This window comes from Peromyscus eremicus, chromosome 5 (assembly GCF_949786415.1).
Source record: "Peromyscus eremicus chromosome 5, PerEre_H2_v1, whole genome shotgun sequence".
NCBI lineage: Eukaryota > Metazoa > Chordata > Mammalia > Rodentia > Cricetidae > Peromyscus > Peromyscus eremicus.
In genome coordinates, this window is record NC_081420.1 from 22723319 (window position 1) to 22740364 (window position 17046).

General features: G+C 43.3%; 1 protein-coding gene across 1 annotated transcript; it reads left to right on the top strand.

The window, feature by feature from the left end:
- Positions 1-3386: 3386 nt before the first annotated feature.
- Positions 3387-15711, top strand: C5H6orf52 (chromosome 5 C6orf52 homolog). The gene is made up of 4 exons (XM_059262630.1): positions 3387-3419; positions 6077-6325; positions 11703-11748; positions 15533-15711. The coding sequence occupies exons 1-4, from the start codon at positions 3387-3389 to the stop codon at positions 15709-15711; spliced, it is 507 nt and encodes a 168-aa protein (XP_059118613.1).
- The last annotated feature ends 1335 nt before the right edge of the window (positions 15712-17046 follow it).

Here is a 17046-nt window from a genome sequence, read left to right on the forward strand (position 1 = left end):
GTATTGTAAAAATGACTGTATTACAAAAATTAACCTACGGATTTAACACAATATCAATATCAATATCATAGTTAAAGAATTTAGAAAACAATGCAAGAATTAATATGGAACCACACATACAAAAAAAAATAGCCAAAGCAATTCTAAGAAGTAAGAATACCACCTGACCTCAAATTATACTATAGAGCTATAGTGATAAAGACAACCTGGTACTGGTGTAAAAACAGACTAATGGAATAGAGGACCCAGAAATAAAATGGCAAAGTTATGCCCACTTAATTCTTGACAAAGGAAGCAAAAACACACTTTGGGGGGGGGTTAATATGTTCATTAATTAGTGCAAGCAAAATTGGATATCTGCTTGCAGAAGAATGAAACTAGATTCATATCTTTCACCTTGTGCAAAAATCAGTTCAAAATAGATTAAAGAATTTACAACCTGAAATGCTGAAACATCTAGAAGAAAACATAGAGAATATTCTTCAAGTGTTCTTGGTGTAGACAAGAACTTTCTGAATAGAACACCAATAGCACAGGAACTCCCTACTTACCAACAGTTAGGACTACTTAGAAATAAAAACTTTCCAGACAACAAAGGAAACTATCAGAGCAAGCAGCCCACAGAATGGGAGAAAATCTACCAGCTACACTCCAGACAGGTGACTTAATACCGAGAATTTACAAGGAATTGTAGAGATTAGATACCAAGGAAATAAAACTGCTAATCATTTGCAAATTAATGAATGGACAATTTTCAAGAAAGAAACAAGTGCCAATAACTACTTTTGAAAGTGCTCAACATCAGGGATATGCCAGTTAAAATTACTTTGAGATACCACCTCACCTCAGTCAGAATATCCATCATCAAGAAACTGGACAGCAAATGTTGGAGATGATGAGGAAAGGGGAAGCTTTACTCATTGCTGATGGAGGGGCAAATTAATACAGTGATTTTGGAAATCAGTTTGGAGGTTCTTCAAAAAATTAAAATAGAACTTCCATGTAACCCCACTATTTCACTCCTGGGGATATAGCCAGGATCTCCAATCCTACCACAAAGACATTGGCATCCACATACTTATTGCTGCTTTATTCACTATAGTAAAGAAACCAAGCTGTCTGTATCAACAGATGAATCAAGAAAGAAAACCTGGTGCATACATAGAATGGAATACTATTCAGTTCTAAAGATGATAAATTAAAATTTGAGAGAAAATGGATTTAGAATATTAAGCAAAGTCACACAATCTTAGGAAAAAAACTGTTCTTCCTCATGTGGATCATAGCACATAAGAATGTATGTATCATGTAATCAAATGTACATGGAGATGTAGTATAGCCTGTAGAAAGGAAAACAAAGGATGAATAGCAGGTGATGAGGAAAGACTAAATGCAGATAATGGAGAATGGACATGTGAGTCATGAAAGGATATGAAACTAATTGTTTTTCTAGTTGGGGTTTTTTGGTTTTGTTGTTGTTTTGGTTTTGGCTTCTTGAGACAGGGTTTCTTTGGTAGCATTGGCTGTCCTGCAACTGGCTTGATAGACCAATCTGGCCTCCAACTCACAGAGATCCACCTACATTTGCCTCCTGAGTGCTGGGATTAGAGGTGTGGGTTTATTCTAGTTTTAACTCTCTCATGAATTTTTTTTTCACTTTTTGTGGCGTGTAAGCGCATAAAAATGTGTTTAAAACTGTAAAATCCAATATGAAGTTCCATTGAGGTGTATAGACTTTGGACCCGGTAAATTTGACTGTATGTTTTTTATTTGCAAGTTCTTTATATCAAAGTTTTAATAAAAATCAGCGATTATTGAGATCAGTGAAGTGAAGCAGTTTATGTGAACAAGGCAAACCATGACTTGTCGCCCAGTATGAAGGAGGCAGAGGCGGGAGGAACACGGTTCCAGGCCAGCCCAGGCTCCAGGAGATCCGGTCTCAGCCATCACTCCCTTCCACAAAACAGAAACACCTGGGATCTCAGCATTTGGGAGGTGGAGACGGGAGAGTCAGGAGTTCAAAACCAGCTTTGATAGGAGAGTCTGTCTCAGTACCCCCAACACACACACACACACACACACACACACACACACACACATACACACACACACACACACACACCACACACACACACACACACACACACACACCAACAAAATTAAAACAAAAATATTAAACACCATGATTTGCAAATTGAGCTGCTTCCAAAAACAGAGCGGGTTCTGGGAACTCCAGAATACTGTAATCAAATGGTCTTTACAGAAAAATGGAAGAGTGGTGTAATTAGCTACAGCTTAGTCCTTTAAATAACAATAGTGTCATTTAATTGGCTACAAGGCATCTAGTAAGCAACTGAGGCTGAATTACTGTGAATGAAATCTACACTGCTTTGACCTGCTGGGCTTAGTGTGGGCACCGAGTCCAAATGCATAGCTCTTACAGCTCCTACAAATGTCATCCTGTACTGGAATCTGGTAGTACCGGACCATCAACCACACTTTACATTTGATAGGTTTTAGAGGAGAGCTTTGTGACTTGACAAAGTCTTCAGCTCCAACCAGGAATCATAGCATATGGTTGACTCTAGGATGTAAATCATTAAGTGTAGGTATTATAGTGATTTTACAAAAGAAAACAAAACCACCTTAGAAAGTAGTCAAGCCAGTCACAGAGCTCAGAAGACTTTGTATGTCAGCCAAAAGTTAAGTAATAGGGTGGATGAGAGCACATTGATAAATGTCAAGGGTATTTCATTCCTTAAAAGTATATGAAAATCTGTAGATCTAAATTTTTGGAGAACATTTATAATAAATAAAATTTAATTAACCTTTTTAATTAAGGGGATTACTGTTTCAATGAAGTAAAATCGGATTTTACACTTTTAGATCTATTTTTCTGTCCTTACATGTCATCAAAAAATGAAAACTCCATAATAGAGTTAAAACTAGAAAAACAGTGAAGCCCAGAGTAAAATATCCTAATTTGGTATTAGGTTAAAAATGCTAAAACACACCCAGGAAAGTGCTGTTTCCAAGGCCACACAGCCAAGTGGCAGCCAATTACTGCTCCTGTGACCTCGAACTTTCTGGTTCACAAAGAACAAAGCTGCAGCCTTTCCTTTCACCCCCAGCCAGATCAGCAGCGTCTTAACTAGCTCAGGTTGCAGGACTTACTGTGACGCTATATACCTGTCCAACGAGATTCAAACAGGACGTACTTCTAAGACTTCCTGTTCTCCCAAAACAGGCTGCAAAAGGCCACTTAATCTCGGTATGAAACTGAAGTTGCCAAGGACCAAACCAACTGTTGAGCAATCAATAACACACTAACAGGATTTTTATTGTGCTTTAAAGTTATTGATTGCAAAGCTTTTTACACTTGAGCCATGGAGCCGTGTCTTCATTCATTCATCCATCAGGTAAATATCTATTAAGGACCTGGCTTTGTTTGATTTGCCAAAAAAATACAAACAAACAAACAAACAAAAAGAACTCTAATACAGTCCTTGGCTGTATTCCTTTTTGAACAGCAGCTATTCTGTTTTGAATAGCAGTGGTTACTTAAGTAAGATGAAGTGGAGGGAAATTAGCCCCGTTCAGACAAATCCCAAGGGTGTAATATTCCCACTCATTCACCATCCTTCTTCCACGTGGAAAGTGGCGACGCTGTTAGATTCTAGGACTTCGGGGCTGTGTATAGCTGTGTTTGCAGAGGTGGTTAGTACCTTTGCATTTCGGTCAACTTCCCCGGGCACTAACAGGCACAGACAGCTTGCTTTGTGTGCTCAATCCAGCTGAACTAGGCTTGTTTTGCATTTGGGAAAAATCACAAAGCATTACTTTTGAACCCACCCTTGTCATTTTCACCTACAAGTGTTATTCCCAGAGTCCCCCCAAGACCACCAAGAGACCGAACCTGATGCAAAATCAAAGACTCTTTACTACAAGTTAACTTGGGACTCTGTCTGACGCAGCAGCAGAGCAGGAGAGACCCCGAGTAGCGATGGGGCAGGGTTGTTAAAGCAAGGGGGACTTGGGGTCTACAGACCACATAGGAACAGATTCAAGATTGGTTTATGCTAGTGGCAATCATGTTAGTAACTTTTAATTGGCTAGGGTTAGTTGGGGGTTACAGTTATCATTTTGGGGCAGGCCTGGACAAGTCCCAGGCTCTGTCCTTGAGCTGCCATGGAGGCTGGCTGGCCTAGCACGTCCACATTGACCTATGCACATAGCTCTAAGTTGGTGAGGGGTCCCAGACAATAAACAATTGGCTGAACCTTGAGCAGTCAGAGTACATGCAGAATGGGAGCTACTGCAAGGACTATGCCTTTTGTTCACGGCCCTCCCAGAAACCGCTTGCTCAAGTCTCAGGAAACTGAAATTGAGGCCTGATCTCTGAGAGAAGACTGAGCAGCCTGTTAGCTTGAGACTAAGACTGAGGCACCAGTAGCTTACACAGACGTCTGTTTAGTCAAGTGACCCTGGGAGCAGGCCAGTTCAGTGCTGGTAGAAGGAGTCCACAGTCAACAGACACCCAGACTCAGCCTTCATAAGGTTAGAGCAAAGGTTATTCCCTGATACTTATCAGAGTGGGGTAATGTGACCTTTATTCAGGGCCATTCCAGTGGCATAGAGACCACTGCATCTGTAGAGATTGGGTGCAATAATCAATACTGCCTTGGCAAATGAGACTGGGTGCAATAATTAATACTGCCTTGGCAAGTGAGAAGTTGTGAGGACATCCTTAGAAAATCACTAAGAGGGCACTGAAGGAGGACCCAGGTTTGCTGTCTTAGCCCCAACATGATAGATAGTTCACAACCACTTGTAACTCCAGTTCCAGGGTCCATTGCGCTCTTCTTGACACCACTGGCTCCTGTATGCACATGGAGCATAAAAACACACAGGCTCACTCATATACACTAAAATAAATAGTTTTAATCACTAAGAAAACATTAGAGGGTTCCTATGCACATTAAAGCTTGCATAGTGCTTGCTGTATCATGCTTTTCATTCTAAAAGAAAAAATACGGATACAGCTGTAACCCCAGCACTCAGGCCACTGAGGCAGAAGATCTTGAGTTTGAGGCCAGCCTCCTATACAAAGATCCTGTCTTAAAAATTTAAAATCTAGCCAGGCATGGTGTTGCACACCTTTAGTCCCAGCATGCGTGAGTCAGAGACAGGCAGATCTCTGTGAGTTCAAGGCCAGCCTGGTCTACAGAGTGAGTTCCAGCACAGCCAGGGCTGTTACACAGAGAAACTCTGTCTCCTTTGCTTGGACCTGCATTAGTGTAAAGTGTATGTGATACTCAGCTCCCTCTTGATAATTTTGCAGCTGGTTGAAATAATGGTTTCTTTACTTAGGTATCTAAAGAGAAAGCCACGAGGTGTTGGCTCCAGGAGTTATTCTTAGCATATCGCTGAGGGGAGAGCCTGTCAGATTGTGGTATTTGTTTAGATTGTCGATATTGAAAGTGGCATCCCTATCTACTAAGGGGTTGTGAGGAGCAGGCAATGTAGACGTCTGGCTTCTTCAAGGTTCACAACACAAATACACAGAGACTTCTGCAGGTTTCGCCAGTCCCAGCGATTCTAGGAGGTACCGGCAGCTGGAAGCCAGAGACGTTTGCACACATTTCCCCAGGTGTTTGCAGATGTGCCCCTGCCTCCTCTCACGCCTTTGCCTCTTCGTCAGGAAACAACTGCCTAGCAGGAGTTGCCACTAAATGTAATTGTCCTGTTTCATGGCTGCTTATAAGAGGTGTTTCTAAGGGTTGATCCGGCTGATGTAATTTCAGACCCAGAAATAAAAGTGGTCAAGTTGTTTTCTTCAGTGTCTGGAGAAATGGCCAGATGGGAGGATATTGTAGGCTTTGGCATGGCTCAACAAAATAACTATTACTTCATCTGGCAAAGGTGAGTGAAGTTTTATTTATTTTATGCTTCGAATGAAAGCCCCAGTGTTATTCAATGCAAGTTCTTTGCCAAGCGCCAGCCTGTTCCTTGGAACATAGGCAATTTCATTTTTAATGGTTGAAGCAGAACCATCCTGACTTGAAACTTCTGGAAGAGTGAATGTGTGGTGCTGCCACTGTGGGTGATGACTGTCACTCCATGTCCTCTTCCATCTGTCCTTAGGGAGCAGCTGGGGTCCCATGACAGCCTAGGTTGCCACTGTGGCAACAGTAGTGAACAGCCACACAGCTTTTACCATTGTTCCTGCCACAGTGATGGCTCCACAGTGAATGGAAATGGGCCCAGCCCTCTGCCTGTGTATGAGAAGCCTGAACCCCTAGCTGGGCCTTGGGCTGTTCCAGAGGTAACCCTTGTTGAAATAACTCTTAGTCATCTATGTGCCTGATAATGTAACCATCATTTCCTTACCTTTTCCCCTCCACTCCTATTTTCTCTCTTTCTTTTCTTTTTTTCTTTTTGGACAAAATGATTTAAATTCTTTCTGACTCCTCTAGAAAGTGAAATAATAGACTGATTAAATCTTGACCTAAAATTGCTTGCTACTAAATTTTAGATGACTATTGAAGTAGATTTCGCTGCCCCTTAAACTGGGACTGGAAGGAACTTTGATTAGCTGAAGGAGACATGAAGACCATTTAGAAAGATGTTTTAACACCGATCAGTGATGTGTTTCTAAGTCCCCTGAAGATGTACCTGAACCTCTCTTCTCGTTCCCTCTCAGCTTGGAGGAAAGTATCCTTGGAATGATTTGTCTTCTATATCTTTCTTCCAAACGCCTGCTAGCCGAGTTGGTTGAGCTTTCTTTCTGCTGAGGATGGGGGTGGGGCTTCATTTAAAAAAAAAAAACTCGCTTGTTCTTCCAGCTTCTTTAAAGAGAACCTTCTTTAAAACTTGCCCCTGGGGGTTGTAGCTCAGTGGTAGAGCTGATACCAAGCATCACAAAGCCCAGTACCTAAGCCAAGCTAATCAAACAAGCAAAACCAATATCCCTAAAACCTTGGGATACAGAGGCAGTAGATTCTCTGGGTTTAAGGCCATCTAGGGCTCCTGAGGGAGATTCTGTCTCAAACAGCTCAGTTAACCCTGTTTAGAGAAGTTATGAGTTTTATTCCATCTTCTCCTAATATTCAAAGTATTTTTGTTATCTGAACAACTTTTACTTTTCTTCAGGTGTTTGCCTGGATTTTTTTGTGGTATTTGTTTGTTTTGTTTTGTTTTGTTTTGTTTTAAGACAGGGTTTCTCTGTGTAGCCTTGACAGTCCTGAAACTAGCTCTGTAGTTAGGCTGGCCTCGAACTCCTGTCTCTGCCTCCTGAATGCTGGGAGTAAAGGCATGCATCACCACCGCCCAGTTGTTTGTTTTTGGTTTTTTTGTTTGTTTGTTTTGTTTTTGAGACTACATTTCCGGGAGTGGAGGGACTGAATTAAAATGTTAAGCAACATTTAAAATGTAGTTAGGGATGACGCTGTTTTAGTAAAGTGGTGGTTGAAGATTCTCTCCCAAGATCCATGCCTTCACTAGCCCTGGGTAGTTGGGTAGGTTTCCAGTACCAGGCGTGGTTTCCCTCTTGTTGAGTGGGTCTTAAGTCCAGTAAGAGAGCTGTTGGTTACCACCAAGGTGTGCGTACCACTACTGCCCCCTTAGAGTCATTGTGCCAAGCTGGTCATTATTGTGGTTCATACCCACCCAAACTGAGTAGGACGTTGGTTGCTTCCCTCCTTTGGAAGCTTGTGTGTGTGTTATCTGCTGGTACCCTGAAAGCATGTGCTGAGAGAGAACACATTCAGGGCAGTTCTAGCTCAGGGGCCTCTGGGCCCTGTGTCTGAAGTATATCTTCAGCAATAGGATGTGTGTGTATGTGTGTGTGTGTGTGTGTGTGTGTATGTGTGTGTGTGTGTGCATATGAGCATATGATATGTAATATGCATGTAATTGTAACAACAATTAATGAAAAGGGCCTTGATTTGAAAGAGAGCAAGGAAGAGTATATGGTAGGATTTGGAGGGAGAAAAGGGAAGGGGGAAATGATATAATTATATCATAATCTCAAAAATATAAAATAATAATAATGTTAAGCAACAGAATGCTCACCAAAAACCTTGAGTTTACACTTCATTACTGTCTGTGGGGGGAATGCTGGCTTCTTTGGGTTCTTGTCTGTGTGAGGAACCAATCAAATAGGCAAGGACAGCATGGATCTATTAATTGTCCAGGGTATACAGCTGCTGAAATGTTCACTGGGAACCAGGAGTGATGGTACACACTCGTAATCCCAGCACTTTGGGAGCCTGAGGCCAAAGGAACAGGAGTTGAGGCTAGCATGGGCTACACAGGGGACTATTGTCTCAAATAAGTGAGTAAATAAATAAATGTTCATTGTGCCTGTGTCCCATGCTGTCCTGTCAATTTTCTCCTTTTTGGGTGGTGTCCTCTGCTTAACCACATAAGTGATCAGGCAGAGGAAAGTGAGCTTTGCCATTGAAAGGCGATGGCTGTCACTTGAATTGTGTCCTGACGTGCACAGTGATGAAGGCCTCTTCTTAACACCAATGTTGAACTTAATACCTAGGCCTCTGGTTTCTAAAACTTTTTTAAAAAAATAATATTTTGTTTATGTATATTTCGTTTTGATAATTCAATTTTCTGACAAATGCTTTCACCTTCAACTGTTAAAGTCTTTCAGGTGTGCCTTTTATATAAGATAACTTGTTTTCTCTCCCCCACCCCGGAGGGGGGCATCCTTTTAACAGATGCTCTGTATGTTTTTTAAAAAGTTTGCCCTCTGGGGCTTGAGAAATGGCTCAGTGGTTAGGAGCATTGGCTGCTCTTCCAGAGGTCTTGGGTCCAATCCCAGCAACCACATGGTGGCTCACAACCATCTAGAGTGAGATCTGATGCCCTCTTCTGGCATAAAGATGTACATGCACATAGAGCACTCATATACATAAAATAAATAAATCTTTAAAAGAAAGTTGTAGTCTGAGGTTTGAATTCACATTTTGTTCTTTTATCCTCTGTTTGGGGATCGCCTGTATATCTTTAAGGAGACAAGTGTAGGTATTCATGTTAATCAACCTCAGAAATTACTTTTTCTCTCTACTCATGAGAGCACTAAAATAATTAACAGATTCTTTCTCCACCTTATTAACCCTTCCCTCTGTTCTAACAGTTAATTTTTATTGTTATTTATTATTATTATTATTATTATTATTATTATTGTATTAAAGGTATGAGTCATCACACTCAGCTACTTCTGTTTTTTTAGGCTTATTTTTTATTTTATGTGTGAGTATTTTCCCTGCATGTATGTCTGTTCGTCATGTGTGTGCCAGGTACCCACGGAGGTCAGAGGAGGGTGCAAGATCCTCCGGGCCTGGAGTTACAGAAGGTGTTGTGAGCTGCCGTGTGGATGCTGGGGGTCAAAACCTTCCCTTTAAAGACTACTGGTGACTCCCATCTCATGTCCCACAGATGCTCTCTCTGCAGGAATTTCTGCTTCCCAAACTCTTCAGAGTTCACATTTATCAGAGTGAGACAGGAAAGGACAGAACGTGAGATCACTTAAAGGAAAGACCCCCTTTAAACTCTGACTCTGGTGGCTTACCCACTTATAAATAGGGTGTGGGGGGGAGACACAGCTGGTGTGATTACATCCGTTACTGAATCATTAATTTTTCAAACCAGGACATGTTTCAGAGTGAAGAGGAGACTACCTTTAGGTAGATAATGTATCTTCCCTCCCAATACTATCTACTTATTATCAAGGGAAGTTTAAGTTCACTGGTGCTAGGATCTAATGTAGCCTTTCCCAATCAGGTGGTTCCTTGAAACAGCTGTACATAATTAAAAGGGAAAGCATCTTGCTGGGTGTTCTGTGTTGCTCGGGTCAGTTGAAGAAAGAAGGTCACTCTAAGATGTATTCAGGCTCTGTCACAGCAGGAAGGAACTGTTTCTATGAACTGAACCCCAAACAGCCATGCAAATCCGTATTTCTCCCCCACCCTCCTCCCAGCAAAGCCGTATTTCTTGATTGTTAACAAAAGTTGTTTTCGGGGTAAAACAAGTTCCTCGTACCAAAGCCCCTAATCTAATCTGTATGTTTTGTGAAGGAAGTCCTCACACCCCTGCAACTTTAGTCCTTACTGTAAGCTGTTTCCAGTACCCAATAATGCAGGACGATCCAGGTGTGCCAGTACCCAATAATGCAGGACGATCCAGGTGTGCCAGGACCGCCTTGTGACCAGGATCATGCAAAAGCTGTAACGCTCCTTCAGAAAAACAGCTCTCTAGATGACAGAAGACAATCACTGTTTTCTACAATGATTTCTTCCAGGTCTAAGTACTTATAGAAACCAGCTACTTCATTCTCATGGTTACCCTAGATACAGTGAAAAACAACTATTTCATTCTCGTGGTTGCCCTAGATACAACGATTCTGTTAGATTTCTGCTCCGGTGTCTAAAGCTGGGATGGCCCCCGACCCTGAATAAAGCACATGGCAGGCAAGCAAGAATACAAGCTCAGATGCCCAGCACCCACATAAAAAGCCAGGCATGGTGACACACATCTGGGATTCCAGCGTCTCTGGAGACAGAGACAGGAGGCCCTCTGGGGCTTGCTGGCCTGTCCTTCCAGCCAAACTGATGAGTTCCAGATTCAGTGAGAGACCTCACCTCTCAAAATACAGCAGGGAGAGGGGATGGAGGGACAGCTGAGGAGTTTAGAGTACTTGTGCTCGCAGAAGGCATGGGTGCAGTTCTCAGCACCCACATAGTGCCCCACAACCATCTCTCACTCCAGTTCTGGGGCATCTTCTCCTCTCCATGGACAACAGGCGTGCACATGGTGCACAGACATACATGCAGGTAAAACATTCATACACACAAAATAAATCTAAACACGTTTTAAAAAAATGAAGTTCAGTGATCAAAGAAGACACCCAATGTCAGTGTCTAGCCTCCACATACATGCATGTGCTCACATGCACACACACACACACACACACACACACACACACACATGAAAGTGTTCAGCAGGTGTGTGTAAAGGGGACATTCACATGTGTGCCACCCCAGAGCCAACACAGTCTGGATTAATCAAACAAAATTTATGCTTGAGGTGCTTCTGGAAGTTACTCTCCTCATTTGGTAAAAATGTGGTTCATTGCTTCACTGCTCTGCATCCTCTGTGACTCTGTAGATACCTTATGGGCTGGTTTTGTGCTTAGCCCTAGGTTGTTGGGTGGGGGTGGGAGGGAGTTTCGAGTCTGCACAAGGAGATTGTGTTCCTGGAGATACTGCAAATTGACTTCAGGGAGAGAGGTCCGTGTAAAGGTGGAGAACAGGCCACCTGATACAGAAATAGGAAGTCTGTCCGGCATGGTGGTAAACACTAGGAAGGATGAAGCAAGAGGATTAAGAGTTAGAGGCTAGCCTGGGTTACGCAATGAAATCCTGTGTTAAGCAAGACAACACAAAGAGCCTAATGCCGGGACCGTCTGCTGTGTGGTTCCTGGGCCCTGGGATTCTAACAGTTCCCAGAAACCGTTGTCAGCCTCATGGCCTGCCTAACATTTTTTCTGCAGTCCAGCTCACCTACCTCATGATTTGGGGAGGTTTAGTGGTTTCATGTTTTTCGGAGCTAGATTTTCTATCCCAAGAAGGCATGTATGATGTTAAATCTTTGCATCTTTTCTCTTAAGATACTCATTTTCTTTGTAGGAAACCTCAACCCCATCTGGAAACCGAAGTGAAGAACTTCTAGGAGGTAATGTGAATCCTGAGCTGCAGTGGTTGAGAAAAAAGAAAAAGAACAATTCCTAGGTACCTCAGTCTCTCAAGTTGCTGGAAACTGAGAAATCTGATGGGAAAATTCCACTATAGATTTGCTTAAAAATTCTCCTTGGAGAATTGTCATGTCTGGGGAGACTGTTTCTATGGGGTCCAATAGGTTTTCTGTGCACTCCCCTAACCCCACCCCCACCCAAAAATAAGTTTCTCTGCTGATGCACTAAGCCAGATCAAGTAGAACTGGAAAAGTGTAACAACAGGTTTATTGAGCAAAGCGACTCCTGGGCAGGTTCTCTGGTCCTAGAGATTGAGGCCAGAGAAGTTGAGTGCTCAGGCCAGGGCAGGAAAGTTTTATAGATTGTAGGCCAGGGGTGATGACCTGTCCATCACAAGCTGGGTTTGTGCCAAGTATGGTCAAAAGCTGAGTGCTTAGGAGGGGACAGGGGCCACTGGGGCAGCATCAAGGGAAGAAGTTGAATAGTCACCAAGAATGTGGGACTGGGCTTTTTGGTGCCTTTCCTTTGTTTGGAGACTCTCTGAGCAGGCAGGATTTGGAGGGAGAGAGAGAGAGAGAGAGAGAGACAGAGAGAGACAGAGAGAGACAGAGACAGAGAGACAGAGACAGAGAGACAGAGAGAGAGACACAGAGAGAGAGAGAGAGCTTTATTTCCAGTAAAGACTGGTTCCTCTCTGTCCCTTTGTGTTCTCTAGCTTTTATCATCTACAAGGGATCAACACACCCCTTAATCTTGGGCTTCTAGGACTTAGGGCAAATACATTGTACCTATTACATGAATGTCAGTGCAAATAGATTAAGGATTAATTATGCTTTAGTTTTGTCTGTGAGGGCTAAGATGGAACACAGGACCTTTCCCACACCCACATTTTATTTTTTAAAGAGAAAAAGCAGAAGGTAGTTTCTGTAGCTATGGCTTCCTGGTTTCCCTCTAGACCATTGACTCATTACTGGGTACCCAAGAGGTGGCTCTGGAGTGACAGGCTGGAGGTATTTTCTCAAGTTTTCATTTGTTCTGAAAGGAACAGACTTGGGCCCACAGAAAGTTTTTGAATGTGTCATATTTGAGGAAGGGGAGGAAATACTTTGTCACAGAAAAGAGAAAGGGAGAGATGGAGAAATGGGCACCATTGCTTATTGGTACTCACAGGAGAGATGGAGAAATGGGCACCATTGCCTATTGGTACTCACAGGAGAGATGGAGAAATGGGCACCATTGCCTATTGGTACTCACAGGAGAGATGGAGAAATGGGCACCATTGCCTATTGGTACTCACAGGAGAGATGGAGAAATGGGCACCATTGCCTATTGGTACTCACAGGAGAGATGGAGAAATGGGCACCATTGCCTATTGGTACTCACAGGAGAGATGGAGAAATGGGCACCATTGCCTATTGGTACTCACAGGAGAGATGGAGAAATGGGCACCATTGCTTATTGGTATTCACAGGAGAGATGGGCACCAAGTCCTGCTGAGCCCTGGCTGGGCAGACCCATCCTTTGTTATCCTAAGGAAGGGAGCAGGTGATTGTGTTTTTGTGCTCAGGAGGCCATCATAGAGTTTGCATGCTTGTTGTTTTCCCTTAAGAGACACGAAATATTTGTATCAGTCAGTTGTTCTAGATGTCAGTCTTTAGATTTACGTAGGAACAAAAGGTGCTTATTTCAGCTCTCAGGGGATTTATTTTGGGTTAAAATGTGAGCCTGCTCTTCTTGCCTTCATGAGCTATGCAACACACGAGGACATGGCAGTAAGCTAGGTGTGGTGTGTATCATCAATCCCAACACTTGTGAGGCAGAAAAGTGATGTGTCTGAGGCCAGCCTGGGCTACACAAAAACACTGTCTCCAAAAATAAAAACAACACCCCCAAAGACCTAGTTTCCCAATACAGACTGTCAGGGTTCCAATCCTACCTACTAGCTCTACTACCCCAGAGAGATTAATGTCTAGTTGGTTTCCTTTCTGTAAAGTGGATTGTCCTCTCTAGCTCAGAGGATATGTGAATGTGACATCCAAAGAGCTCCTGTGTGTCCTAACAGCACCTGGCATACAGTCACCACGAGAAGGGACAGCCGGGTCATAGACCCAGAGACGCATAGCTGACTAGAACTCAGCACGAAACACCAGCTGCCCGAGAGGATGAGTTTAAATTTCTAGTAGGGAAACTAACGAGAAAACTGAAGAGACCGGGAACTTGGGCATGCACTGTTTTCCACGTGACATTCCCAGTGTGCACTGATACAGCTGTCTACCTTGGCTCCTGTGCATCTCCCTGCCTTTGCATTTAATAGGCTTACTCATCACACTCCCGACCACAGGTGACAGGAGAGAGAGGGTGTGCTCACACCTAAGGGTGTTGTGTCAACCCAATACCTCTCCTCCAACCACAACATGTAAACTACACGAACCCCCCAAGCTGTGCTTAACTGCTGAGGAAAGACACCTAGAACTGAATTTAAGAAAAAAAAACTCAGAAAGTTCAGGAGAAAAGGTAGAAAGATAGAGTCTTAGACAGGATCATTTTATGTAGTCCTGGTTGACCTGAAACTTACTCACTCTGTAGACCAGGCTGACCTTAAACTACAGAGATTTCCCTCTGCCTCTACCTCCTGAGTGCTGGGATTAAAGCAAGTGCAGGCATTTGTTACCTGACCCAGACTGGAATTTCCCAGTCCTGGCCACACAGCTGAGTGGCTGGAAGTCCCAGGCTCAGGTTTCTCAAAAGAAATACGGCTCAAAAGACTAAGGTTCACACAACACACCACCAATGACTGATGCAGGTGATTTCAAAGTAATTAATGCGAAAGGGGACTGTATGAGTGTGCTAGAACTACTGTAACAAAGTGCCTCAGACAGGGCAGTTGATGCACCAGAAGCTCCTCCCCCCAGTTTCCCAGGCCCTGGGCACTCAGTTCCAGGGGCTGGAAGACCCAGGCCCAGGAGGTTTTTCGCAAGAGTTCTCTCCCTGGCATGTAGATGTACTCCTCTGAATGCCCTCACAAGATCTCTTCTTGGTGTTGATACTAAACCCGAAGAAGTAAGCTCTGCTGCCTTCTCACTTAAGGGCACTAGTTCTCTCAGACCGGGATCCTACCCCATGACCCCTCCAACACCGATCATCTGCCCCCCAAGGCCCCAGCTCCAAAGACTCTCAAAATGAGTGCTGAGACTTAGTATATGAAACTCGGGGAGGGGCACAACGTTCAGTCCCTGACATCTTTGCCACGGAATATGAACCCATGGGAGGCAAATGATGGTGCTGGATGCATTTAGACTTGCAAAAATTACAAAGAGCTTCTTCAGTTACATTCAATGCAAGGAGGAAGAAAATGGGTTAGTTTAAAAAAAAAAAAGTGACCTTGGTGTTTTGGGGAACCTCGGGAAGCCTGACACCTTGGATGGAAAACCCAGATATAGTTATATATGGTCATGGTATAACCTCTTATCATGGGTTCCAGGCTTTCAAAAGTGGAGGCCAGGTTCTCTGCTTTAGAATTACTTGATACATGAAGCTTGTTCACTTACATAGGTCTGTTTGGTAAGCAGAGATGCTGTTTACAAAGCATCCTCCTGAGTTCTCAGGCCAGAAGCTCCAGTCTCATCCTTGGCTTTCCCTTTTTCCTAAAAGGAATTCCTCCAAACACCTTTGGATTTCTGTTTCCTTCCATCTCCTCCAACTGTCTAGGTTCCTGCTGAGCCCTGTGTGAAACTGTCTTTCTCCTGTCTGTAATGGCTTCTGCACACCCAAACCTTCATTTGAATATTGAAGAATCAAGCAAGAAGTTCATGGCAGAAAGTGAAGAACTGTACGACTCCCTCATGAGCTGTCACTGGCAGCCTCTGGACACTGTCCTGTCTAACGTCCCTGGTGAGCCCCACCCCCACTCTCCATATGAAACAAGTATTCACTATGTCCTCTAACTGGCCTATTAATTGTATCTTGCTTTGGTTTCGAAGAAAAAAATTCCAGGAATATATTAGATTCTGAATATATTATTAACTTTTTTTTTTCCTGACTGGGATTGAGCCCAAAGTCTTGCATGTGTTAGGAAGGCACTGTACCACTGAGCTATGCCCTCAGCCCTCAGAAACCGTATGGAAATATAAACTTCTGGGACTTCAGTAAGAATGACATGATGATATGATATAAATACAGATTACCAGCACAGTTATTCCAATAAGTGTGTTATCAAGTCAGTTCCAGAAGAATTCACATGACTGACGAGGCAGAAGTTAAAAGATGACATTGGAAGACAGATTTTATAGAGATGGGTTTGCGCTCAAGGGTTGGTGGCCTTTGCTACTGTGTTTTGCTGACTTCCTGTAACAGTAAACTCCCACGGGGAGAAGTCAGATGCACATGGGATATAAAATCTCCCTTGGCATCTTGTCTGGCAAATGTCAATTAGAACTAGATGCTCATCTTCACTAGCCCTCAGGCTCTGTTTAAGGAAGTTGGTTTAACCATAGAAGACAACGGAGAGTCATTCAGTTGAACAAGAAGATTCCTAAGCATGAACAATGTTCACCACATCCATACAGCCTGATAGTTTTGCTAAGATCAAGGAATTGGGACTTTATACAAGCCAGTTGTGAAGCTTCAGTGGGCATCATGACTGTGTTTATGAAGTGGGAGTGGGGTAGTTGGAGAGATGGTTCAATAGTTAAGAGTACTAGTTGCTCTTCCAGAGACCCTGGGTTCAATTCCCAGCACCCACGTGACAACTCACAACTACCTGTAATCCAGTTCCAGGGAATCTGATGCCCTCCTCTGCCTTCTACAGGAACCAGGCATATATTTATGGTGTATAGATGTACCTGCAGGAAAAAACAGATAGTCATAAAATAACAAACTGTAAAAACCCAACTAGGTTTTATTGTGCTCTGGTTTACCCAACTAGGTTTTATTGTGCTCTGGTTTACCCAACTAGGTTTTATTGTGCTCTGGTTTATTGCTTTGCCTCAAATAGACACTTCAGGGAGACCTCTGGATTGAGGATATAGACTTGAAAGCTAAAAGCATATGTTTAGGAGGGTTGATCAGACCACAAGCAAAGGGATCGGACATGACCTTTGCAAAGGTACTTAGCTCATGCTGAAAGACCTGCTGCACAGGCCTTTGAAAGACCCTCAGAAAGCCTGGTGGGCTGTAGCTGCTGCAAACTAAGGCAGGGAGCAGGACTTCCCCACCCCACCCTGTCACCACTTGCCACCTGAGCCCAGACTTTCCTTCCCATAAGGATTATCTTGAGCATT